Source organism: Drosophila ananassae, chromosome 2R (genome assembly GCF_017639315.1).
Source record: "Drosophila ananassae strain 14024-0371.13 chromosome 2R, ASM1763931v2, whole genome shotgun sequence".
Classification (NCBI taxonomy): Eukaryota; Metazoa; Arthropoda; class Insecta; order Diptera; family Drosophilidae; genus Drosophila; species Drosophila ananassae.
In genome coordinates, this window is record NC_057928.1 from 13,336,798 (window position 1) to 13,364,592 (window position 27,795).

Below are 27,795 nucleotides of genomic sequence, written 5' to 3' on the forward strand. Positions count from 1 at the left end.
TCTCTGTCTCTCGGCCCCAGCGATCATACTCCGACGAGCTCCATCAGCGCGCGGTTCGGATCCGTTTTGGTTCGATTTACTTCACAAATAATTATTATCGAAGCCGATCGAGTGGCGCGTCGGTTGGTGTGATTGATTGCTGTCAGTGAATGGTGTTGCTGCAGCTTTGCAGCTTGAAGGAAAATAAAAAAAGAGTATTATCAGAAAGAGCAATAAGAAAAGTAAAAGTGGAAATATGTGGCAAGTGGCTGGGTGGCTGAGTGGCCAAGTGGCAGCCACAGCAGCTTCTGCCGCGGAAAAGTGCACAAAAGATTCGCCACCACTCCGAATGGCGAGATAAAAAGCATTTTAAATTGATAAAATTATAATCACTGGCAGTTGTGATTTGTGTATGAAAGCGTGAAAGATAATAATACCGGGTCACTCCCTTACATAACTATTGAATTAGTCCATTAGCATAAAAATAGAAGAAAGCGAAGCGCAGAAAGTGATTGATTTAAAACGACATTAAGTGCCAATATTGGGATTGTATTCGGATTATATTACAATGAACGGCCTCAACATGTAAGTATCCCGCTGGTAACAAAAGCCACGATAAGGAGTGCAATTTTCATTGGATTTTAATGCTGGAACAATAATATAAAAAACAATGTCTGATAAATGGCCGACTTATCGGGCAGTTTTCTTGGAAAAAATAACTTATTTCCCTCCAACTCTTTTCATATGTATATAAATCATACGATTCCCAGTCTGTGAGCTCTACCTCTTTTTTTATAGCACTTCTCGATCTGGTCGATTTTTTTGGCTGCCTTACGCCCTTCTTTGCCAATTTACGGCTTGGGTTAGAAAGCTGCCAAAAGCAAATAAAGGTCGGGCTCTATACTCTCTTTGAAAGTTGTTTATCTCACGGATTCAGGTTGGGGAATTGGGGAATTGGGGAATCGGAGGTAAAAAGTGAAAGACGATCGATTCACATCGTGACGAAACCGAGTTCTATGACTTTTCTACCTTTATTACCTGCAAATTGAGGAAATCATAAACTAAATCGTGAATTTCCACTTATATTTTTAATTCAAGTTGAAGTGTTTATATTTTTTGATGGATTGGAACATACATCTTTATAAATGACTAAACGAAAGATGACCTGTCGAGATATAACTACTATTATTTCATCAAAGTCTCTATAAGTCTAGACACTAGATAGTCATGTCTAGAAACTCAAGCCATAGTAATCCTTTCCCTTTTCTTACAGTGCATTTGGGATTTCCTCACCTGGTAGCTTATATTTGTTTTTAGACCCAGAGCCCAGCCTTCGTGCCTTTGCACACTGCCCAGTTCCAGTTTCGATTTTATTGCCACTCCAAGCCAGAGCCACCGTTACAATTACAACAGTTTCTTCCGGCCTTATTAAAAGGCAAATACGAGTTGGCACACACATTTGCGACGAGTGTATACACTCATGTGTGTAATTCTGTAATGCCAGCGAAGTGAATTGAAGTGGCCTGGTCATGGCTTCCGTTTCGCTTTTGTCGTCAAAGAAGAAATCACCATAATAACTCTTTTAGTTATGCAGTCGGCGAAATTATCCGACAAGATTATGCCGCCCCATGGGGTGGATGAGAAGGAGGGGACTTGCGACTAGGGGGGGGTCATACCCCGACCAACCACTTTCCATTTTCATTCACATGATCTCAGACCCCCGCGGAGCAGACCATCTTTCGAGATCAGCTTCTTTGCATAACAATCGTTAGCTGTCTAAGTACTGGCCATATAATTAGAGCCCCACGTATCTATTTGTATCTGGCAGATACGAATAGATATCCCATAATTGTAAATTGTAGGTGCAGCTTACAGTCGCTGACAGCCCTGGTCGGAATGGAATTAGCTAAAGGCTCTGGCGAGGGGGACTTTTCCCTGGCATTCCACGGCTCCACTGGTGACTCATGGCCCAAAAACGAAACTCAGATGATGCTGGTCAAAACCTGTCGTAGTGGCAGCCAAGACAAAACTCGGCTTACTCACGTGGTCAAGTGGGCACTGGAAGAAATTAGCTACAAGTACTCGTTATAAGTAACGCTTTAGTGATGGAGAGGTTTCTGAAAGATATACGTAGTTGCCTTTAGTTTTAAGGTAATCTTTTCTGTCTTTACTAAAACTTGTATAAATTCTAAGAGTTGAAAGTTATACATATTTTTTGTACTTTCAATAAATAACACGTCACAGAAATAATGACAAATCTTGGCTTTGGTCTTTCTCCGAGCAAATGCGTTGGCCAGTTACTGGGCGAATGCATTCGACGTACCAGCCATTGAACTTTGAAACTCTGGCATCAGCAGTTATCACAAAAAGTGTAGACAAGGGCAACTTTACACTAATCCGAAGTTGGTGTACTCTTATGAATTTTATAGTTCTTTAGTAGATGTCTGAGGGCATAAATTTTGAGCTAAACCTGGACATATTCTTCAAAAGGAGTATCTAGAAAAAAATGTGAAAAATTGTAGATTATGATGGACATCTTTTTCATTTTCAAGGTGATCACTTGTGGATCAGTTGTATTAAAGGAAAAACGTTGTATTTCGTCTTGAGACGAAATTTATATAATAAATCTACAATTCTATCGATCGATCGAATGTTTTTTTAGAAGAGATATAGTCTTACATGGGAGGACAGGCCCTTCTTCTCCTTATTTAATCATTTTCCAATTAATGGACATTAATACCCTCTGTAAGAGTATAACAAAAAAAAAATTGCATAAAAATAAATACATCAAATCCTGAAGAAACAACAATAGGAGAAACAAACACGTCATCGCCATTGCTGGCATACTTGATGACATTTTCAGTGGGAAAAGTGCACCGTAAATTATGTTGACTTAATCGATCGATCGTCGATCGGAGCTGCGAATGCCAATGGAGCTGTCATCAGGTTTCAGCAGCAACAGCAGCCACATCAGGTTCTTTTCGGGGTCTGCCAATTTTTTTGGGGCTTGTGAAATTCCCCTCATTGGTATGCATTCGGCATTTTGGCCCAATCGCAGGTCGTGCGACAATGATCCACAATCGTGGCAAGTCAAGCATTCTATATGGTTCAATGCTGGCCAAACTATGTCACCCCGATCGAGTGTGGGCGATGGCTTGGAGGTGCTGAGCCAAATGGCAAGATTGAGCCAAGATCCGAGGTCTTATTTGGCCTAGAGAGTTCGATGATCGAAACTCAAAACAAACATGTGATGAGCCATCACCTGCCCATGAATAAGTGAAAATAACAGGTTTGCAAGATCACCGCAAGATCTTTGGGAGAAAGAAGTCCCCGGGGCATTACCTCTAATGAGGCATAACCGCAAAATAAGCTGTGGGCTTTTATTTAACATATTTTGTAAATTAAAAACATAAAATACACAAAACAAAAATAATGTTTTTTTTTTATATTTTAAGATTGGCAGGATATCTGTCACACTTTTTATGTTCCCGACTTTCCCCTTTTCAGTTAAAAATATTCCTCGATATGGGACTTTTTTTATTTTTAATGATTAAACACGATTTTAGCCAACATGGTACGTGGTTTCGATTCAATTCGAAGCAAATCACGTTTTCGAGGGGCTGTGATGGGTAATCGAGAACCCGAAGACCCCTGGCAAGGCCATCTTCTAACCGGGGCTTTCTTCATTTCTTCAAATGCGCATTTTTGTCAAATCTTTGCCACAGTTTCGGCTGTGCCGCTTGACAGGGCTGTTGCATGCCACCACAGTTGGAACTGATGATGACAGTTGGAAAGTGCTTGAAATTTATTTTCTGCGCCCAGATTTCAGATCTCGTTTCAGGTTTCAGCTCTCACTCTCCCGCAACAGTTGTACAATAAATTAAATAGACCAAAAAAAAACCAACTAGCTAAGATATGGGCTTTTCGTACGCCAAAAGTTTCGTCAGCTGAAATGGTAACGATAATTAAAGTTTTGCATTACAGGCAGCTGCCTCTGATTAATGGGCATTGTTTCGCATACGCCCCGTTGCCCCACAGAAGGGCCCGGCCCAAAAACCGCCCTAAAACCCAAAAAACAAACAAAGATTAAGACGAAATCAGCCACTTAATGCAAATTACAGAGACAGATACAAAGATACAAAGATACAGATACGGGCAGTATGATATAGAAAAACAAGTGTCTGGCTGCGTATGGAAATGAAGTTGCCACATGTGGCAACCAAACAACTGGGTGGGGATATCATAAACATAAATAGCCACAGATGATGTAGATACACAGTGGGGAAAATATAGTTAGATTATAGTTAGTGAAAGTTAGGTTTATAGTTCTTTTTTAAATCTTAAAGTTAGTTTAAAGAACTCTATGAATAAAATAAAAGGTAAATTCTTAAAATCGTATCTTTCTTTATTCCTTTTTGAATCAAATATCTTTAGTTTTTGCTATATTTTTTTTCAGTGGAATGATGCTACGTTCCAAGTACAAAGCGGTTGCACTGAGAAGTCCATGTATGGGCGTTGTGTGTATATTTTTTTGTCGCTTTTTACTCCACCGGGCCTCCACCGTTGGCTGTTTTTTGCATCGCATTGAATGGAAATGAAAATGAAAACCAGGTTTGCAGGTCGCTCAGATTTTAGAGTTTTTCGTGCCCGCCGAAACTTTGCGAAATGCAAAAATTCCTTTTCATTTTGTGCCACTTCTGTTAACCCACTGGTTTCTCACGGTGCCTGAAAGTATAAATATTTATAAGTTGGTAGTAATAGTAAAAGTGTATTTTTTACTAAGATAATGAAATTTATTTATATATATATTGGCTATAAGTTACCCCTTTGCCTTTATAGGGTTAAGTTACTGCCATTAACAGCGACAAATGGTCACCCCAAAAGCACACCATTTTTATTTTCAATTTGTTTTGGCTTTGCTTTTAGTTTTGGTGCTTTTGTTTATTTATCTTTATTTACTTTTTGTGTGTGTTTGGGTTTGTTTTTTTGTGTTTTGTGTTTTTTTATTTATTTACGGAGTCTGTCTGTTATTTTTGAAGCTGAACTTGGTAAAGAACTGGTATTGGTATTGAATTTCACAGAGCCGTGCTCTCGAACCGGTTTTCTGGCTAACAGCTTCTTAACCGATTCGTGCCGATTGATTGGCAGTGATTGAGCTATTTCATTAAGGGTATTGCAATATTCGTAGATCCCTTGTAGTGTGGGAGAGATTCACGAGATGCCACAAGAAACCAGTTTCCGCTTCCCAGGCCCCAGCTACGTCCAAAGTGATTTAACGTTTTGTTCTTGTGGGCATGCCGATGTCGATGCCTCAATGGGCCTGCCAAATCAATTAGAGGCGCTGCGACTTAATTAAAATTTGTGTTTGGCTAATTAAAAGCCATAAGAGTCAGTGTGAACGAACGCGTACAACGCGTGTTCTTTGTGCCTGCTCTGGCAGAAACTATAGAAGAGTCTTCAGCGCCTTTGTGGGTCGCATGCCTCCGGAGAAATGCAGTTCGCAGTTGGAGCAAAAAGAAAAGGCAACAGCTACAGATACAGATACTCAGATACTCAGTTACTCGGGCGGAGAATCAGAACAAAATGCAGCGCCAAAAGCCAATGCACAAGAATGCAATACAAACGCCATGGAGAAATAGCCACGATTCTCAAGAGAAAAGGCAGAGCACTGGGAAAAATAAAGATATACATATTTTAGACTTATTTTTATTAGAATTATTAACTAAAATAATATTGATTCATACAAGAATTTGCCAGCAACATCAATGGTAGCAATATCAGTACCAGCAACATCAAATCGCATTCAAGAAAATGCCAACATGTTCGACCTCTTTTAAGTCTTAGTCTTCTAAGCTTAAATATTCTTGATTTGTAGAAATTTTTCCCAGTGCTTTAACAGCAACATCAATGGCAGCAACGACAGCAATATCAGTAGCAGCAACATCAAGCTCCGGCTCCGGCTGCGACGTTAACCGCTATCGACAGCAACCATCAACAGGGGCGAGACACTAGCCAGTAACAGCAGCAATATCCATAACAGCAACCAGCAACATCAACAGCAACAGCAATAGCAGCAACAGCAACAGCAACAGCAAGCAGCAACAGCAACGTCAACAGCAATATCGACGACGACAGCAACTCTTCGTGGAATTAGTTGTTTTTCGGTCGTCGGACGTTGGAGTTGCCTTTTGAACGCAAACGAAACACCTTTCTTCACTCACCTGGTTGGAGATCTCGGCACTCCTCGGCGCGCGTTGTCGTGTGTGTGTTGTTTTAGTGTTTCTTCTCGCTCGGATCGCCCATACAAATATTTTAGATAATGTGCAATTTGCAATATGCAAAATCCAAGGCAGTGCAATAGCTGAAATCGAGTTCACTAGAATTCAGTAGAGTTTAGTTATTTTTTTGGGCCAGAGTGAAATGAAAGCTGGCAAAAGTGAAACGCCCACAAGAAAAATCTTGGTGTGCTTGGTGGTGCTGACAGTGGCGGTGGTGCTAGTCGTATACGTCGTGTGCTCTTGAAAGAATCTAGCCAAACCACTTGGCTAAATTCCACATACATACAAGAAATAGCCATCAAGTAGAAGCGAAATTTCACCAAGAACAGGCTCCTCCGAAATCTTTGTGCCTAAAAGCTTCGATTTCCTTGATGGATTTTAATAATTGGACTTGACGTTTGATGGTAAATAATTGCATTTCTAAGTGTTCTAAATAGATATAGAAACAGGATCTATTAAAAATAATATTTAATAAATATTTGAAGGAAATCTGTAGTCTTGAAACCATAATTTATGTCTGGAATTTATTGAATTTTGATGGCAATTAAATGTAATTATAAAAGAGCCATAATTTTTGGCCAAGCTTTTGGCCACTTGTCTCCATGAATTAACTGTAAAGTCCACTGGCTCTGATGTTGTTTATAATTTGTGTGTTTTTTTTTTTCGCATTTCGTATACGTACGAATTGGCCTCCGAACTGACCTCTTCTTCCATGTCATGTTGGATTCTCCGCTTACGGTTTTTTAGAATTACGGTTAAAAAATCAACGTTTGTCTGGTAGAGTGTGTGATGTGTGTTTTTGTGAGCATGTTCCGTGGCCATGTTTTTTGTGTTGTTTTGGTTCCATTAGCTTCACTTTGCCAATGCTGCACGCTAATTATACGCCTCTGTGCCTTACGCGGTTATAGTGAGTCCAGACCTAGGTCTAGCCTGCTAGTATCTGGCATCTTGTTGCGGTTCTTAGGCAACGGCGCTTGGAATGCAGTTAATGCCCGTTGTTCTAGCCACTACATTATTGATTCCCCAATTTCCCACCCGATAAAGTCCAACCGTGTGACTCACTCTGTAATCAGGCAACCGATAAGCCTCGCTAAATATACCCATAAACTGTGTCACTTGTGTGCATCAATTTAACAAAATTCAATTTGCCTCAGCCCGAGTAGCATGAGTAGTTTCAAGATTTAAGAGGGGTTCTTTAGTCATATGTACTAAACGTATATAGGAACTACCCTTCGAAAGACTATCGACCCGTCGCCGTGTTTACCATACGCAGTGTTGGCTTAACGTATAGGGGTTGCTCCGGGCCAGACCCTTCAGTTGGCTAAGGACCGTGTTGGTCGGTGGTAGGTAGTACTTTGCCACGGCAACGTGGCCAAAACATAAACAAACTGCTTAACAAAATAACAAACACACTTCCCAATCGAAAGTCCTTGAGTGTCGAGTGATGATGTAAACTAAGTCGGTGCATTAAAAACCTGAAAAGAAACCATTGTGTAAGCCAAGAACTATCCCACCAGAGGCTCTAAATCACACGGCAGACAGTTCATTAGCTCTCAAATGACAAAAACCTGAGAGCCACAAAAAGGAAAAGTAAACTTTCACATTTCTAATGGCGGCTTTTGTTGTTTCTTCTTTATATATATATTTTTTTTGTCTTTTATTTTTTTCTATGCAAAATGGCAATAAATTTTCTTTGATTTAATTTCTAGAAATTAAAATATTTCGTTGTCTCTGCTGGATAGATTATTTCATTATATTTTATGCCATTTCATTGGCTATCATTTCCCAGTGTCTTCCGCATTGGAAGATTAGCTGCGTGTCTAATCTCCGGATTCTTTCTTCTCGTCGCCGGAGCGCATTATCACTTTCCCTCCATCTGTCAGTACCTTTTGAATTTTTACCATTTTTTTGTTGTAAATGGAAACCCTCCATCCACCCCGCCCTCGGAGAGTATTGTGATAAAAAGTTAAGAAAACGAAATCAAACAAAACACTGCATCCGTTTTGAAAGCCATTTGCATACCTATGGATACATAGATATAGCTTCATAATAAATGTGTGGCAGGTGCAGCTGCAGCTTAGCCTAAAAAACCGAAAACTGCAGCTCATCAAGTTTCTTTTTTATTATTTCTTCTCCACAAGATGAAGCTCCGATCCGTCTCGACTCGGTGTGAAGTGTTTACATTTTCCTTTCCGACAGCCGAGACTGCTTAATATGCAAAGCATTTTTATCGACCAGGCCAAAAAGCGGTTGACCGCCCAACGACTTAAATGGCCTTAGACTCCATCCAGTCTATAGTCTATATAGACGCATGAAAGGCATTGAAATTATCATTGTTTGGTGGCTAAAACCCGAAAACCGAAAGCTCTGAGATTAATGGTTCATCGCCTGAATTCTTGGCTAATTGATAAGTGGCAAGACAGTCGTTTTTTTAATTTTTTATCAATTTTTGTCTGGTATTCCCCGTTTTGGCAGCCGGTTTGCTTTCCGCCTTGCAATTGGCAAATAATCGCGGATGGAATTCCATTTCGAATAAACAAGATATTTTATGCAAACACACTTTTTGGCCAACAATTTCCTTTAGACTTGAAATAATAAAGGAAGAAAACATACATGTTGTCAAAGAGGTTTGCGTAATCGGCGGTTATAGCCATTTTATAGTCATTTTATACCTCGTAGAGTACAAGGGTATATTCTATTTATGAGAATTTATGTTTAACAGGGAGAAGGAGTGCTACTTTAAAGGAGATTTTGATGTAAAACTAGCCAAGATGTATATATAAAACAAAATTCAGTTAAATCGGATAACTTTTGGATGATTTATAGACTTTTCTTCTTAGACCTTATCTTTCTTACTGAAGTGGCTTGTTTCGTAGCCCTCAAAAGTATGCAATTCAATAAAATTTAAAAATAATTTTATGAAAAGAAAGGGCTGAAAGAGTTGAGTACCAGGTACCGTATAGTCGATAAACTCCATCATAGCCTTACTTACTTATTATTTAACCAAGACATTTGATGTGTGTGCGTGTGATGAGGGTCGTATATAATATTTTGTTTAAAAAACCTTTTTGCAATGGCAAATAAAATTAATTTTGTTATTCTTGCCGCGTGTGCGGCACAATGTGACAACTAGAGAAAACAAATACATGGATAGGTACATCCATATACCATATACTATGTGAAGTATGAAAGGGAAATAAGAAGCAGAAGCCATCAGAGATGAAAATGGCTAACGAACGTACCGAAAGCCGCTTAAAATCCATTTTACGATACCGCATGTGAGGCAGAAGAAATTGTTTTTTTTTTCGCGCTGTCTCTTGCCTTTATGTAATCGCTCATTATAATTGGCATTTGTGTGTGACAAAAAATGGATAACAAAAAACGTGACAACAGACGAGGGGAACAGATGTATGGGGGATGTAAGGTGTACAATTGTCAGGTGCGAAGAGGCGGTAAGACAATATTGCGGCTGAATTTTTTGTGCAATCCCTCCAACCCACAACACACAACCCACAAACCAAAAAACAACAAAAAGATTCGATCGCTGAACGATAAGCCAGCGCATTCATAACGCATCAAGCATACGCAATGGTGTCCCGCAGCCGCAAGAAACATATGCACTGATTTCTCGCTTGCCCAAGTTTTCTGTTTCCCCAACAAAATAATAGCTACTCATTATTCGAGCCAGATGTGAGTCAAAGTACGAAAAGCGGCTTAAAATGCCATTACAGATTACACGATTTTTGGACAGGTATTTTAGGCGATTTTCTAATTGTTTGTAAAGAAAACAAAAGTGTGCTATTTTTAAGCTTTAGAATCATTATTTATTGTAAAGAAATCAAACAACTATATCTTGCTATCAAGTTTAAGATCTTTATCAGATATAAAATAAATATTTTTTAAACCTAATTCCAGCAATATCTTACATGCAAGATCTTTCTTATAATACGATTTTTCGAATAATTCAGTTTCAAGTTAAAAGGCAAAGTGAAAAGTTGCTTTAAGTTTTTCTTAAAATATTCTTATCCAGTAAATTTCTATAAAAATATTGTATATATACTTACTAGTAGGAAGTTTATAGGAATAATGACTAAGTTGATTCATATTTTTATTTAACTAAAAACTTGGTATCTATTAGGATGTAGTGTATAGTTTAGAACCGTTCAAAATAGTTTTATTTTTTCAAGTTTTTCTTAAAATAAACTTACTCTCAAAATGGGTGTAGACAACCGGAATATCACTGATGAAGACAAGCCACCTTATCAGCCATAATTGCTGTGGTTAGACACGCCTTCCAATGGAATGCCCAAGCTAATTGCTGGCACCCAATTTGCATGACAAGATTTTCACGAGCTTTCTCTTCCACTCTCTGATTTTTTTTCTCTTCTTTTATTTTTTTCTTATATTTTCTTCAGGCCTCGAGGCAACATCAGAAGCAGCAGCGGCAGCAACAGCCGCAACACCTGCAACAGCAACTTCTTAGCTGTCAGCTTCTTGGATAGCCGAGTACGTGATCGTTTTCTGGCCAAGATCAGAGCAAATCAACGCCATGGCGATGTCACCATTTGTCTTGGATGCGGCTGCGATCGCCCCTTCCCGTGATCTCAATGGCAATGCAACACCAGCAACAGCAACTGCAACAGCAACAGCAACTGCAACTGCAAGTGCAAGTGCAACATCAGCATCAAATTCGCCGCGAAAAACGAAAAAGACAATTATCAATTGGCTGGTGAACAGTGACAACAACAATCGCTTAACGTGCGATAACCCTAAAAGTAGTAAGAGCCAAACAAATCCGAATACGAATCCGAATCATAATCCAAATCCGAGTCCGAATCCAAATCCAAATCCAAATCCAAATAATAATTGCAGCTGCGAGTCGCGCGCGTTTCGCGATTTCCGCGGTGTGCAAACACTACGCTTGTTGTGGAGCAAGCGCATCAAAAGTGCCAGTGAGGATCACGCCCACTACACTGCCCACTCCCACTCCCACGCCCACGCCCAGGCGGCCAACCCCACCTTGGGCACTCTGAAGAAACTGAACAAGAGTGTCAGTTGTCTGGTGAATGTTTTCAACAATTCGCGCGACTTCTCCACGCCCGAGAAATCGCTGGCTAAGCGCACGGCCAGCCTGCACAACCTGCAGGACTCGAAGCACCTGCTGCTGCAGAAGGAGAAGGACAACTTCTACAAGTACAAGAACGCCGAGCAGGCCAGAATGCAGGCCAAGCTGAAGCGCGTCAACGACGAGGCGACTGCGACAATAGTCGCCGGCGAAAGCCGCGAGAACCGCAATGACATGGAGCTCCTATCAGCTGTAGATAAGACTACGGCGGAGCAGGGGCAGGCGGCGGAGGACGAAGGCGAGGTAGCGTCGCGAGCGGAGGCGGGTGAGTGGCTGGAAGAACAAGTGGAGCTCCGAGCGAAACGGGAGCGTAATGTCGCCAGCGATTTTAGTCTCAGTGCGACGAGCGGCAGGAGTGGCTGCGGCAGTTCGGAATCCATTCACACTTCGACCTCATCGACGGCCACCGCTGCCACCGTGACGTCATCGGCGGGTCGTTCCGGTGGCCGGCGCAAATATAGCTTTAAGACGCACGCCGGCAAGTCCTATCACCAACATCACCACCCCATCCGCCGGGTGAGCAACATGGACGCCCACAACAGTGCCTCGAACGGCCCCAGTTTGGTGGCCAAGCTGACTCAGCAGTTCAACGAGATTATCCAGAAGGATGTGCGACTTCTGGAGCAGGTGAAGCGCAACAATGGCGTCTGGCTGTCACGAGGCACCCACGTCTACAAGGTCATCGAGCGGGAGCAGGGCAGTCCGGAGGAAAACCGCAACTCCACGGTCCAGAGGAACATCAAAAAGTTCGAAAAGCTGGAGAAGCCATCCATTCCCCTGAAGACAGAGCAACTGATGCGGAAGCACCGCGAGCTGATGGCCAGCAGTCCGCGGGGAAGTCTCAATCCCAAAGGTTCCAGAGTCAAGAGGAATCTCAAGCTGCCCGCGGGATGTGTGGGAATCCCCGAGGAGGAGATGAAGGCGACGACGGATAGAGGCATCTCTGGTATTCCCGAACAGCCAGCTAATCTACCAAAGGATCAAACACCGAAAGAGGAGGTGGATGCCAGATCCAATGAGGAACTGCGTCTGGTAATAAACAAAGAAACGGAAGAAGCAGCTGACGAGCAGGAGCCCGAGCAGGAGGAGGGCTTCAGGCAGAAGTGGAAACACAAAAAGTCCTCCATTTACGAAAAGCTGAGATTCCCCTTCAAGGGACGAAAGTCAGCCAGTCCCTCGCCCACCAAGGGACGGGCCAAGGAGGAGGCAGCCATCCCAGAAGAGATCACCAAGGAAGAGCCCGAGCCAGAGCCTCTCAGACTACAAATTCCCAAAGAGGATACCCCTGTGAAGGTGGACACCGATCGTGGATCCCTGGTCTCGCCTTGCATCGAGGCCGATGCCAAAATCCTTGATGCCCTGGAAGTTCTCGACCAGAAGCTGAAGGTGCTCAGCCACCCATGTGAGATGTCCACGTCCGGGGACGGTGAACTCCTGATAGCCGCCAACGATGACTTCGAACAGCGCATCCTGCCCAATAACTCGTTCGTTTTCCAGTCGGCCAACAAGCAGATCTCCAACAACCAGATCCTGCTCAACCAGGCGGTGAACGTTACTCTGGTGAACGCCATTGAGGGCGAGCAGATGATCATGGAGCAGAAGCAGCTGGTGAAGATCAGGGAGTTGGAGGAGGAACTAGTGGAGCAGAAACCAAAGCAGACAACAGAGCAGGAGGAGCAGGAGTCCATCTACGAGCCAATAACCCTGAACAACATTGAAACCAAGACTGAAACCCAGACTTCCAGCCTCTACAAGATTGCTTCCAAAAGCCAAGAGATCGTGGAGGATATATACCAAACGCTGGAGGAGACAAAGCCGACTAACTGGCTGGAGGGATACGAGTCGATAGCCGGATCCCAGGAGGCTTCTGCCTTGGTGTATGATGGCTACGAGTCCTTCGCCCCTGAAGAGGTGGTTACCACACCCCCCACGCCCTCGGCAGGCACCGGCACCCTGGGCCGGAATACACGGGATCAGTTGCCGGAGCTGCCCAAGCCCAAGAGAGTGCTTCACACTTCTCCGATGCCTCACCGACCAGCTCCGCCCAAGCCCGATGTCAAGGAGTCCGAGGAGGATGAGAACATCTACGACACCATCAAGGGCTGCTATGAGTCCGTCAACCTGAAGGCCTCCTCGGCGTCCTCCTCCTCCTTCTCCAATGGCACAGTCACGCTGACCACAGATGCCATTTCCCTGACCTCCAACTGCTACGAGAGTATCTTGCACTACAAGAAAACGAGGATATCGGCGGGAGGGAATCAGAATCAGGCAGCGAATGGCGGCAGTTGCATCCAGCTCTCGAGCAGTGGTTCCACCCTGACCATCTCCTCGGACCACAAGACCAACAGCCTCTACGAGTCCTCCCTGGCGGCGGCCGGCTGTGTGATCTACGGAAGTGCCAGTGTCGGTTGCCGGTCCTCCCTGGGCAGCAGCTCGGGCAGCCGGGACAGCGGGAAGCCCAGGGACAAGAGGTCCTCGATAGCAGGGTCCAGCGACAACAGCGACGCCTGGGTGGACATTTCGGATGGCGAGCATGGACAGGCGGCCCAGGAACCAGCCGCCCCGGAAGCCCAGTTTATTGTGTAAGTACTTTTCATTTTTTTTTTAATTTATTTAAACTTTCAGGTTAGTCAGTTTAATTAGAAGATAGATTCCTGGTTTAAATAGCACTTCGAACTGTCTAATCAGTGAACTGATACCAGCAATCAATAATCCCCACTATCTGCTACCTTTTCAGTTTAAAATATCAACACTCGTAGGTCAGGTTAAAAATTACTAATATTAAAAAAATATATATAAAATAAATATATATCTACAAGAAGGTATGATTTCCTCTATTTTGAGAAAAACGATAGCCAGCGGAAGAAGATCGTAATGCTTCTCCCTCCACTATGTAGATATACTGGGGAAGTATATAGAAAATTCTGCGTAGATTGCTTATCAGTTTGTTTGGGTTTGGCCTTATCTAATCGGCTGAGAAAACGACAGCCAACTGCAGGGGAAACCAGCCCACCGGAGGCGATGTTGCAAGGGTTGCTAAATGGGTAAATGCTATATGGTATTTATATCCCTTGCTGCACATGGCCTGATACCAAAACAATACTATCAATCAGGTCAAGGTGGCTGGCATTAGGCTTTAAAGGTTTACAGACTTTACTTTAACTCTCACAATGAATTAAATTATTTAATTTTCACTTTAAAACGGGTTGCTTTTTTATTAAAATTGAATCATTCAAGTATTTTACGCATTTCTTGACGTAATCTCGTTTTAAAATAAACAAAGAACCGGAGAGATTGCGCCAGAAAGTGATGACAAGCTAAACAAATGACGTTCTTTTCAAAGATATATTATATTTTTCGCAAAATAATAAACACATGACTTAAGGCTAGCTCATCTAAAGTTTTGTAAGATATAATGAGACAATTAAGTCCCCAACGTCACACAATTAAGAGATAGTTTGTGGTCTTCTCTACCCTATGATTACTATCTTCCAGAACTTATCGCACTTAATTAGAACAATGTCACGCTTTTTGACACAGGCCATAACCCAATTGCAACACTCTTTCTGGTGATTGGGCCCCTCCATCAATTGTAGCTCTGACCTACAATTTCTTTGGTTATCAATCGATAAGAAAGCCGGGCCTCTTGGAGGGAAGTCCCAAAAAGCAGTTCCCCAAAAGCAGTCATGGGAGATCTGTTGGGTGGAATTGTTTTGATCGATCGGTTTGTGGAACTATTAAGTACTTAATGAAAACTATTTTAAGTCAATTAAATGAGTAATTGTTCAAAGATTTAATAAGTGTATTTGGCTTCTCTGTTGCAGTGTTAGGGAGAGATTCAAGCCGCATCGCACACGCAGCCCGGATTGGTCGAAACGCATCAGAGACAAAAGACTGCAGCAGAAGGCGAAAAGCTGTATAGAGGGTGAGTAACAAGCTATTTTATACGATAAACTTTAAAAACTAAGTTTTCTGTTAATTATTTCCCCCAAAAAAGGAACAAAAGTGCTCACTAAGGTGAATTTCTTAGCAACTATTTAAAGGGGGGTTCCCCAGCCAGAAAGCTTTCAGTAAAGCTTTTACAGCAGACTATGGTTTGTGTCCCGGCTAAGCTACCCGATCTTACCATCCACACATGTAACTGTTTGCTGGCTCCCACAAACTTGACACGGTCCAACCAATAATTACCAACTGGTTAATTTCTATGAATGGCCCATCAGGGCCACTTAGCCGTTTTGCTTTTTGAAAAATTTGCATAAGTGTTCGCCTGCAGCGACGTCTGGGCGCCCCAAAAGAAAAGGCCAAAAGTGACGCGGAACACGACTTTGGTTAACAAGGCGAGCACCTAGCAGAGCGGATAATGGAGCTCCCCTGGTGCTGGTTTCTACAAATGAGAGTGAGAGTGAGAGTGGGGCCGAGCTGGGATTACATGAGCAAGTCGCACAGTCGACGCGTTCCACACCCGAGAGAAGCTCTCGATGCCCATAAAGTGGACGCAGTGTGCACTTTACGTCGCTGTTTTGGGATGTATCTGCTCTCAGTATCTGCAGCTCTCATTCGTTCCACATCGCTCAACTTCAACGGTCAGAAAAAGATACAACGCGCTCGCCAACGCCAGGCGGTTCCGAAAAATTCGTGTGATAAATGTGAATATCTGTGTGCACAATAAAGATATGGGGGAATATGAGAAATCTCATAAATAGGAAGTGCATCTAAAATTGAAGAAGCCAATCTTCGGACAGAAAGATGCAAAGTGCAAACGATGAGATACACGATGCAAGAGTGCAGTTTGCATTACAAGTTTTTTTTGTTTTTGTATTATTTATGTGCTGTTAGTTGTCGTTGTTGTTTCTTGTTTTTGTTGTGAAACTGATACCACCTCCCACTCCCCCTGCCCCTCCCCCCTGATAGCTGGTGTAGTAGTTATTATAGTTTTTTCAAGCCAGCGATGACGAAATTGTTTAGCGAACACGAAAACCAGTCTAGAAATATAAAACGCAAGCCGCACAACCTTGAAGCCGTCTTAAAGAAACCGAAAACACAAAACAAAACAAGGCAAAAAATCGTAGGTACAACATAGCAGTTTATTTTGGCCAAAAAAGGAATCACTATTCCCCAATTTGGCGATGACTTTTGCAAAAAAAAATACCCACGAAAAGAAACCCCACAAAAGAAACCTATCTATTGCACAAAAAAAAATTCAGTCTGCAATGTGCAATTCCATTTCGAATACAAAATACGAAATTCGAGTGCGAAAAGTGTGCGCATGCGCATAATCCTAAAAAAGGCTTCGCAATGCTCTCTCTCTTTGCAGAAATTCGTTAAAAAAAACACACAGGGGAGTTCAGCGAACGCAACTCGATTATCGGAAAATATCTTGTAATTGTAATTGTTTTCTTGTTTTATGGGCGAAACCCACAAACCGGCAATGGGTTGCACTTAGGTTTTAAATGGAAATTCTCAGCTTAACTTTTAACTTTTACCCGCTGCTGGCACGTTCAACTTTGGCTCGTTAGTTGCTTTTGGCTTTAGGTTTTTTTTTATATTTTTTTTTTGTACCCTGAAGCCGACACGCAACGCCAAAAACCCCGCAGCGAAAGTGTCGTGGAAACATGGGTTGTCGCAATGAAAATTTATGAGTGGGGTGGGTGACTGTTGCATGCAGGAAGATTCCACTTCCAATTGGATGATCTCCGGAATGAGTGCACTACTTTCAATTAGATGACGAAGAGTGCAGGGCCTTTGCAATTATATGAGTGACTAGACACTAGACTATACTATATACTATCTAAAAACAGACATCCATGAGCCATAGAATGACTTTAGGGCATAAGATTATGGCTAATTAAAATATCAATAAAAGTCACACTCTCCATAGAGTTATGATGATATTTGATAGCCTTGAAGGCTGCTTCCTATCAGCCAGTCCAGTTCAGACAATGACATCGTTTGGCACTTAATAATCTTAACCTTAATGCGTCTGGCAATCAATCGACCGTTCGATCCGTTGCTCCACCGTTGCTCCATCCAGCAGATTGTTTCCAGCTGCACTCTTAATTGTTAATCGTTTGTGCGTGAAGAGTGCCAGAGTATGCCCGGCCTTGCACTTGCTGCATTCCCCCAAACAAAGACCCCCAGAGATCATCTTGTCTTTCACATATATACCATGTACTAGGCACTATATAGCCATGAATATTTTCTGAAATAGTGGCTTTGTTTCGTCTTTGTTTGCCAAGGCATGAGTGGGCCAATGAAGTAAACCATTTCCGTATTTCGGGCTTTGCTGCTGTATGATATCAACATTCACTTTACACGCACAAAGCCAAGAGCCGAAATTCGCTGAATTTCCCCAGAGAACATGTATTCAAGCCATATATGTATTTGCACTGAACCTGAAACCGGTAACTTGGAGTGCCAGCTCCTTCTCCAGACAGGCTTTCGAGCCAGAACTACTACCACCATCCATATAAGCTCCCATAACTTGAACCCACGCTCAACAAGTGCTTGGCGCCAAAAACACCCATAGCCCGCAATTATTTAAGACATTTTCAATGGAAATTACAAATAAATTGCTCAGATATCTAATCTGTTTAGTGGCAATTGTTTTAATTTCCCGCAAAGTGCCACATTTCCTTCCCTCGAACGAGGCATTCTTGTGTGCTTTTATTTTGCCCGTTACTGTATTTACGGCATAGCTGCCAGATACAAGCTCATATTCATGTTCATACTGCAGAGCTTGGCTTTTATTGACGATCTCGAACCGGTCTCTCCAACCATTCGCTGCGCTTGCCTGCCTTCCCTGCCTTCCCTGCCATCCCATCCTCACCATCCGCGTACCACATACGTATACGTAATATTCCAAACTGATTGTATCTGGTTTGCTTTCCGAGTTCTACCGAGTGGGGTGGAATGTCTATCAACATACTAGTCGATTGAAAATGTGCTAATATTGTGAGTTTTCAGGGTATTCGGTGGGCGGGCAGGCACCTGCTACGTGTGCCACTTTGGGGTATGTGGTATTTGATTTTCCAACCATGTATGTTAATCACAGCTCACATTGTGTGCTGGTGCTGGCGGTGTGACTTTGGTTTTGTTGTCTGCATTCAACCATGATTCCATTATAATTTGCGCTGTTTTGCATTCCCCGGCATTTGGGTTTTCGCTTTGATTTGATTCCAGTTCGTTTCAGTTTAGTTTATAGCTTAGCACTAGCCACATAGGAGCGACACTTGGCGGGTCGCTTTAATTAGCATATCGGAGAAGGGAACTGGCGGAGGGAATCAGTTAGAGGCCGGGCAATTGCAGTTTTAATTGGATTCAATTGAGACCAATCCAAGAACAGCAACGACAGCATCTCCGGGAGTTTCTTCTTCACTGATTCATTCAATACAAATACGTTGTTAATAGGCGTCTGACCCCAAAGATGCGACAAGATGTCGACCGTTAATCCCAGCAATGGCCAGCGTCTCAGCTGCACCGGCAGCCTCAACAGCACCAGCAGCGGTCATCCCTCAGAACCGGTCACCCTGCCGCGCAAGAGACGCTCCCGGGCCGTCGGCGAGGTGGCGGTCACCAGCCATTATCGCAACTCCAGCAGCGTCTACCTCAACGGACCGCCGTCCGCCGAGCCAGTGCGTCCAGCGCCCGAGCCCGTCTACCAGAACGAGGCGGCGGCCATCAGCCAGCGCTGGAGTCACGCCCACCAACGGGCAAAGCTGCTAACATCCATGAGGGTGTGTTCCGAAAATTCCGGAAAAGTCACCATGACAGTGAGCACTTTTGTAGGTTCGTTCTGGTACAAAAATGTGATAATATCTAAATAGTCTAATCTTTTCCAAGGCCATTACTTCAGGCTAAACTATTTATTCATTAAACTTTTAAACTTTAAAATAATAATACCACTTTTTTAATTCCACGTAGATGACTCGGATCATTACTACGAGACTCTGTCGCCTTTCAAGGACAAGCGCCATTCGACGCAGCTGGTCCGACATCACCAGGATGCCGGGCAAGTGCGATCCGCTCGCTCCTCCAGCCGTCGCAGCAAGAACCACTCCATCTCCGCCCATGCCCTGGGTGAGCACGTGGTCATGTCGGATGACTACGACTCCTTTGAGACGGACAGCGATGAGCACGGCGAGGAGGAAACAAACCAAAGGCTGCGAAACGTGAGTGACTTTCACCCATTTGAGATATTCGGATTCGAAGAACTGAACCATCTTTCCAATTCCAGCAAAATGACAGCGGCGTGGACATGCGGAATCACCGGCTCCCGAAGCCACCTGCTGCCCAAAACCAAGTCTACGAATTTGTCCGCAAATTCTTCTTCTCCAGCAAGAAATCTCCAAAGAGCAGCCAACAGAAGCTGTACGAGAACGCCCCGGCCCCGGCACCCACTCAGTTCTACGTCGAGAGCGGCAAGCGATCGGAGGATCTCTACGAAAGTACGGATTATGGTCCGGAACGAAGTCCTCCGGCATCGAGCCACCTAGAGCAGCCGCCGGTTCTCAGGAAGCAGCAGAAGAATGGCAAAAGTCTGCGTTCCCGGCTCCGAAAGAGCCTGGTCGGTTCCAGTTTCGACAGCAAACAGCTATCCACCTTGTCAGCCACACGGAGCACCTTCTACGTGGAGGATCCCGAGGCACTAATCCCGGAGCTACATGGTTCTGGAGAAATGGATTCCGGCTTCTCGGAAAAGACGACACCAACGCCGGAGACCCAGAAGTTCTCAACGATGGCGCGGAAAGCCAAGAAGGAGGCGAAGGCCGCCCGGCGCCGCACCACCATCGGTCTGCGACCCCACGATCCACCCCCGCCCCCGCCTCCGCCACCGATCACAGGCAACAAGACGCCCACCGAAGCCGGAGAGCGGGAAAACGAGCGAGAACAAGAACCGGGCCAGACCACCTCCTGGTACGCGGAGTGTGGAGTCTTTAAGCAGGCCACCAGTGCTGCCACTGTGTCTCCCCGAGGCGATGAGCCGGTCACGCCCACGCCCAGCGGCCATGGAGGCGTCAGCTCGTGGTACGCAGAGTCAGGTCTCTACCAGACCAGCGGCGTGTCCGTGGCCAGCTCCAGCGGCAGCTCGGGCGTTTCCACGGGCAACGAGGCCGGCCTAGGCGATGAACTGCCCTCGGAGCCGCATAGTCTGTTCTCCAACGAACCGCTCTACCAAATGTACAGTGCCGCCAAGCTGGAGGTAAGATTTTATTCCCCTTCCATGTCCGACAGTGTCTGACATTAATCGGTTCATTTTCAGTCGATCACCCGCGACCTGGAGGCGCACGAGAGTTCCACCGACGGCTACGAGGAGATTGGCCAGCACGCGAAGACCAAGCCAGAGCCGATGGCGAAGCCACGACCCTCGGCCCTGCAGCTGGTGGAGCCCAAGAACGGGCCATCCCGAACCCTGTGGAGCGAAATCCCCGAAGTCATTCAGTCCCACATACTGCGTGAGTTCAACAAATGGGCCATACATATTTATATTTTTATGTAAAAGGTTGAAACTTTAAAGTTCAATACTCAAGTACATCGAAAATTCGAAGCACATAGGCCGACCAGGACTCGTCCTCGTCGGAACTATCCGTCTGATCGAACTCATACCTCCTCCCTTTATCGTCCACGTATATGTACTTGTATCGCTCCTCGTCATCGCTATTCCTTTCGTCCTTCTTGTACACCTCCTCGCCACGTTCCTCGGCCAGTGCCTCTTCCCTGAAGGCCTTCAGGCTCTGGAAAGTGCTCTTCAATTTCTGGTGGTATCTCTCCAGCGTCACCAAGTCATTGAAATGAAACATATTGACGTTCGGCGTAAGGTATCTCGGCACACTGCCGCGTTCGATATGATTCACTAAGGTCTCGAAGACAGCAATACAACAAGTGTCCAGATCGCATGGCAATCTGGGAAGCTCCTGCAGGATCACTGCCCGGATTGCATCGTCGAGTCCTTTTATTTTGATGCGCATAATGTTCTGATTCTTTGTGCACGTCGACATGAGCAGGCGCAGTACTCCCCGGGAGTGGGGATGGGCAGCCATAAGACGGCGCTCCAGTTCCGGGGCCCAGACCATAAAGCTGCGGTGTTCAAAGGGCGTCGTCACCTGGGGCACAGCGTACCAGCGATAGGCCGCCAAGTCCGGCTTCAAGTCGTGACTCTCCGTCAGCCAGGGACATGGCAGCTGCCAATCCGAGTGCTGAAACTCAATCACCGGCAGCCAAGTCAAATGGACACCAGTCTGGGGCGCTTCCACCTGGGCAGTGGACGCATCAAGTCGTAGCATAGATGACAGCTTTGGGGTACTGATTCCCATTAGCCAGCTGCCGATGAGCTCCCGGAACACAAATCCTTGATAGACAGTCGGATGATTCACTTTGTCGCCGGCATACAACATCACAAATCCCGGACGCACCTCGTCCCGAATGGGAGTCAGTTTGAACGGAAACTGCACTTTAACAAAGACCTCGTACGCATCTTCCTCAACCTTATGGATCTGCTGCTGGGGACAGCCTAAAATATGGGAATTAGGTTTTTATCCCGCGATTAATATTACATTAAACTTACCCATCTCCACTAAGCTGAAACGTGCTCCGTTCGAGCCATCGATCTTGTTAAGCTCCTTGAGGATATCTTTTTGCAAGCTCAGCACATGCTGTGGAATCTTAACTGGGGGACTATCTCGGAGCACCAGCGTCCTCAGGGCGGTGTTTAAAGTTTGGCATAGCAACTTGCTCGATGTTTCCGACATTGCTTCTTGGGGGTTGTTTCTTTTTGAAACGCAATAAAAAGTTTTTCAGATTTCAGTGTTGAAGAACAGATACGAAAGCTTCGAATATCAAAGTCTTCTATCGATATCTCAGTTATTTTTTCCAAAACTATGCTTGTGCGCAGAAGCGACCGCGTTCTATGAATTCGAATTCCGAACTGTTCGCAGAAAGGCAAGACTTGGATATAATTTGTCATATACATATGTACATACATACATATGCTATGTATTTCTTATTTATATGTATATTTTTAAGTACATAAGCCTGGAGTACAGGCAGACTGTTTATTTGGAGAGAAACTTGAGATCCCCGCTTCTCATTTCGTTTTAAGTGGGAGACCCAGACTCCTCAAAACGGCTGGCGTCTTATTTCCCTCTCGTAATGGGCTCCCAGAAACCTAATGTTGAAGTTTGTTCCTCCCAAAAACCTATAAAAATATATCATAACAAAATATTCTGTTACTCAATGGCTCTAGAATCCACTGCCCTAAAGCATAAATGGATGGATGAATAATTAAAACTATTGTTGTTTAAATTAAATTTTTAAACTTAAAACTGTTTGTAAACTGAACCCTTATTATTGCAGCCACCTTGACGAGTCGCGAACGAAATCTTCAGGAAGCCAAGTTCGAGATAATCACATCGGAGGCGAGCTACCTAAAGTCGCTCAACCTGCTCCGGCGCCACTTCATGAACCACAGCGCCTTTCTGGACACCTCCGTGCTAAGTGCCAAGGACCGGAAGGCATTATTCTCCTATATTGTGCCCGTGCACGAGTGCTCGGAACGTCTACTCACGGAGCTGGAAGCCTGCTGGCAGGACAACATCATGCTCCTTGGACTAAGTCGGTGCATCTATGAGATTGCCGAGCGGCATTTTCATGTGTATGTTGCATTCTGTGAGCACCAGGGTCGGATGGACAGGACGTTGCGACGGCTAAAGGAGTCCAAGGAGTCTATGGCCTTCCAGCAGCACTTGGAGCGACTGGAGGCCAGTCCCAACTGCTGTGGCTTGAACCTCCACTCGTTCCTGATGTTGCCCATGCAGAGGATTACCCGCCTACCTCTCCTTATCGACGCCGTCTTCAGCAAGGAGTCGCCGCTGAATCGCGAGGAGTACGAAGGCTGGAAGCTGACGCTTGCCCTCGTCCAGAAACTGGTAATATATTGTTGATATGGAACTTGGAGAATCCTTATTTACCCATATTTGCAGGTGGCCCAGTGCAACGAAGCGGCCAATCGCCGGGAGCAGGCCTACGAGCTGGAGCGCATTGCCACCCAACTGGAGTTTCCTGCCCACGTCCGTGCGCTGGCCATCGCTCCGGTGGGTGTGCCGAGGACGGGAGCGAAACCCCGCTATTTGGTGAAACGTGGCGAGCTAACCCACCTTGTCTGGCGGGGAGAGGACGCCAAGCTGACCTTCGGTAAGCGCCTAACGAAGGTCAGCATTTACGCCTTCCTCTTCTCGGACCTGCTGGTGCTCTGCAAACGGCGAGGTGAGTCCAGCTTCAGTGTCTTCGACTACTGCCCGCGGAGCATGCTGACACTAGCCGCTGGCGATTCGCTACCCCAGCTGCCCACCAAAGACCTCAAGGACCAGGCTGGCAAGAACCTCATCCTGATGACCCTGCTGGAGAACTGTGACCGCAAGACCATCGAACTGGTATGATATATTTAAAATCTATTAAATCCATCTCTGACTAAAGTTACTATCTACATACAGGTCTTGTCCTGCCCCTCGGTGTCCGACCAGCAGCGATGGCTGCAGGCGATGCGACCGCCAGAGGCGGAGACGCCCGGCGAGAAGCTATACGAGTCCTGGGACTGTCCGCAGGTGGTGGCCAAACATAGCTACGAATCGGATGAGCCGGACGTTCTTCAGCTGGAGTTGGGCGATGTTGTCAACGTGTCCCGCAAGCTACCCGATGGTGAGTGGCCCAATCAGTGTGCTGTTATCATTACAAAAAAAAAATGCTCACGTCCTTATTTTCAGGCTGGTACCAGGGCGAAAGGATTCGTGACGGCGCCGTCGGTTGGTTCCCCGGAAGCTATACCGAGGAGCTGAACTCGGCTCACGTTCGAGCTCGAAACCTGAAGCAGCGACACCGACTACTTACCTTCACGGCCACATATCTGGAGGCCCAGAAGGCAAAGTGAACTGGCCAGTGGCCACATCCACATCCTGACCAGTTGCAATTCCATTTTTATAGTCCGAATCAAATTCTATGTGAACTACCATAGTAGCCTTTTAGCCTTGTAGAGTTAAGGAAATGTGATAATTGCTTAAATATCGATTTATATGTTTACGAAATCGGGAATCCTGAAATATAACTTCCCCCCACAAATAGTCAATGATGTTTTAACTTTTTGTATTTATGTTATTCTTAAAAATTAAGATTAAATTATAAATACAACCCTTGTCGAAGTTGGGATGTGCAAATAATTATTTGTTGTGAAAATAATTTTTTTTGTGGGATATCCCCTTATTGCGATATGGGGATGGGTCGGGCTTTAAACCAAACATAATTTCAAGATATTTGTGCCACAACAAAATATCATCTTCCACTTTATGGTCCACCTCATCTTCCTCCTCATCTTCGGAATTATACTTCTTCTCATCCTTCTTCTCCTTATCATCTTGTAAAAATGATGCATTAGGGTCAGTTTTATCATTAGGAAACTCGTTAGCTTTTTCAATGTGACATCTCAGGTACTTCAATAATGACTTCAATGTATCGTGAAACTTCTCTAAGCTTTCCATGTCCATCGATAGCAAGTTGACATTATCAACTAGGATTGGTGGCAATCTGCCCATCGACAATCTTTTCACTAAGGTCTCAAGAAGATGCATCAGACTAGCTCCTAGGTCGCGGGGTAATTTGGGTATCTCGTGCAGCAGCAAAGAACGGATCAGCTTATCCATATGATTCTCATCTTTAAATCGTTCCAAACAGAGAGTCTTCAGCAGGCACGAAAGGGCCCGGCTTTGTGGATGACTGTCCATTACGCATCTCTCCCAGTCCGGAGCCCAGACCATGAAGCTTCTCCTATCAAGGGGAGTTGTTATAATCGGTACTGCATACCATGTATGATGCAGTAGACCACATTCCTTACTGGGAAGATATTCCTTCGGAAACTGAGAGTAGTCAAACTCCACCACCGGTACGTGAATAAGTTGATTTGAACCCAATGGCATTAATATTTTTTGTTTTACCCAATGAACGAGGGCTAGACGATCCAGATAGCCATCAACTACAGCGGGATGATCCACCTTTTCATCGGCGCATAAAAATACAAAACCGGAACGCATTTCGTCTCTCTTTGGGGTCAGTTTGAATGGAAACTCTACTTTAATATGGATATTATACGTATCATCGACAATATTTTTGGTTATATTTAGGGGATGGTCTATAAAAATAAGAAACAGTTTGTGTATTTCGAGCAATAAAGTGGATATGAAACTCACCCAGTTCGAAGTTCGACATCAAATGCTGGGACATATGTTTAATATACATTTCATATTCATCTAGAATACCTTTTGGTACTTTCGGCTTTCCATCTTTTCTTTCCTTGACCATTAATTTGCAAGCAATTTTATTTAAGCTTGCAGAAAACAACTGGCACGGTTTATCCATTTTTTCAGTTTTTTTTCTTTTTTAATCACTCAATTGTAGAAATTGTAGAACGATATGAATATGTCTTGTAGCATTTAACAACTATTTCAAAGCTACTCGGTTATACACTGCTTTCCTATCGATTGTAGTTTTTATCAAAATTGCAAAATTTCCAAAAATTTCGAAATGGTATTTAAGCAATGTTTTAAATGAGGAATGGAGCTACGCGATTCGCTAAGCTCAAAATGGTATGATATTTCCAGATCGGATTAAAATTGGCAGAGATATAGCTATCGGAAGGGGGTCAACTGATGAAAATTGGGAAACCCCACTTTTTTATAGGGGTACCCCTTGCAAAATTTCCAAAAATTTCGAAATGGTATTTAAGCAATGTTTTAAATGAGGAATGGAGCTACGCGATTCGCTAAGCTCAAAATGGTATGATATTTCCAGATCGGATTAAAATTGGCAGAGATATAGCTATCGGAAGGGGGTCAACTGGGGAAATTGGGAAACCCCACTTTTTTATAGGGGTACCCCTTGCAAAATTTCGAAAAATTTCAAAATGGTATTTAAGCAATGTTTTAAATGAGGAATGGAGCTACGTGATTCGCTAAGCTCAAAATGGTATGATATTTCCAGATCGGATTAAAATTGGCAGAGATATAGCTATCGGAAGGGGGTCAACTGATGAAAATTGGGAAACCCCACTTTTTTATAGGGGTACCCCTTGCAAAATTTCCAAAAATTTCGAAATGGTATTTAAGCAATGTTTTAAATGAGGAATGGAGCTACGCGATTCGCTAAGCTCAAAATGGTATGATATTTCCAGATCGGATTAAAATTGGCAGAGATATAGCTATCGGAAGGGGGTCAACTGGGGAAACTGGAAAACCCCACTTTTTTATAGGGGTACCCCTTGCAAAATTTCCAAAAATTTCAAAATGGTATTTAAGCAATGTTTTAAATGAGGAATGGAGCTACGTGATTCGCTAAGCTCAAAATGGTATGATATTTCCAGATCGGATTAAAATTGGCAGAGATATGGCTATCGGAAGGGGGTCAACTGGGGAAACTGGAAAACCCCACTTTTTTATAGGGGTACCCCTTGCAAAATTTCCAAAAATTTCAAAATGGTATTTAAGCAATGTTTTAAATGAGGAATGGAGCTACGCGATTCGCTAAGCTCAAAATGGTATGATATTTCCAGATCGGATTAAAATTGGCAGAGATATAGCTATCGGAAGGGGGTCAACTGGGCAAATTGGGAAACCCCACTTTTTTATAGGGGTACCCCTTGCAAAATTTCGAAAAATTTCAAAATGGTATTTAAGCAATGTTTTAAATGAGGAATGGAGCTACGCGATTCGCTAAGCTCAAAATGGTATGATATTTCCAGATCGGATTAAAATTGGCAGAGATATGGCTATCGGAAGGGGGTCAACTGGGGAAACTGGGAAACCCCACTTTTTTATAGGGGTACCCCTTGCAAAATTTCCAAAAATTTCAAAATGGTATTTAAGCAATGTTTTAAATGAGGAATGGAGCTACGCGATTCGCTAAGCTCAAAATGGTATGATATTTCCAGATCGGATTAAAATTGGCAGAGATATGGCTATCGGAAGGGGGTCAACTGGGGAAACTGGGAAACCCCACTTTTTTATAGGGGTACCCCTTGCAAAATTTCCAAAAATTTCAAAATGGTATTTAAGCAATGTTTTAAATGAGGAATGGAGCTACGCGATTCGCTAAGCTCAAAATGGTATGATATTTCCAGATCGGATTAAAATTGGCAGAGATATAGCTATCGGAAGGGGGTCAACTGGGGAAACTGGGAAACCCCACTTTTTTATAGGGGTACCCCTTGCAAAATTTCGAAAAATTTCAAAATGGTATTTAAGCAATGTTTTAAATGAGGAATGGAGCTACGCGATTCGCTAAGCTCAAAATGGTATGATATTTCCAGATCGGATTAAAATTGGCAGAGATATAGCTATCGGAAGGGGGTGACTGGGGAAACTGGGAAACCCCACTTTT

The 27,795-nt window shown here is 44.0% G+C and overlaps 3 protein-coding genes across 7 annotated transcripts; 1 reads left to right on the forward strand and 2 right to left on the reverse strand.

The window, feature by feature from the left end:
• Positions 1–16: 16 nt before the first annotated feature.
• Positions 17–24,491, forward strand: LOC6506584 (rho guanine nucleotide exchange factor 16). Of its 5 annotated transcripts, none has more exons than XM_014909346.3 (10): positions 31–564; positions 10,673–13,964; positions 15,207–15,307; positions 19,303–19,550; positions 19,616–20,581; positions 20,642–20,834; positions 22,732–23,303; positions 23,358–23,807; positions 23,868–24,072; positions 24,138–24,491. In XM_014909346.3, the coding sequence occupies exons 2-10, from the start codon at positions 10,807–10,809 to the stop codon at positions 24,299–24,301; spliced, it is 6,057 nt and encodes a 2,018-aa protein (XP_014764832.1). In that variant the 5' UTR covers positions 31–564; positions 10,673–10,806; the 3' UTR covers positions 24,302–24,491. The 5 variants fall into 5 exon arrangements, with proteins under 5 accessions (XP_044570500.1, XP_014764832.1, XP_032310837.1 ...); XM_032454946.2 differs by lacking the exon at positions 31–564 and adding an exon at positions 6,140–6,661; XM_044714566.1 differs by lacking the exons at positions 31–564; positions 10,673–13,964; positions 15,207–15,307 and adding exons at positions 15,918–16,028; positions 18,790–19,167.
• On the reverse strand, positions 20,840–22,491 carry LOC6493362. Its single transcript, XM_001957563.4, has 2 exons — positions 21,944–22,491; positions 20,840–21,889 (listed from the first exon to the last, which is right to left on the reverse strand). Exons 1-2 carry the CDS (start codon positions 22,125–22,127, stop codon positions 20,898–20,900), a joined length of 1,176 nt encoding a protein of 391 aa, XP_001957599.1. The 5' UTR covers positions 22,128–22,491; the 3' UTR covers positions 20,840–20,897.
• A 22-nt stretch (positions 24,492–24,513) lies between the features above and the next one.
• LOC26515390 lies at positions 24,514–25,878 on the reverse strand. Its single transcript, XM_014910239.3, has 2 exons — positions 25,611–25,878; positions 24,514–25,552 (listed from the first exon to the last, which is right to left on the reverse strand). The coding sequence occupies exons 1-2, from the start codon at positions 25,777–25,779 to the stop codon at positions 24,588–24,590; spliced, it is 1,134 nt and encodes a 377-aa protein (XP_014765725.2). The 5' UTR covers positions 25,780–25,878; the 3' UTR covers positions 24,514–24,587.
• Positions 25,879–27,795: the final 1,917 nt, after the last annotated feature.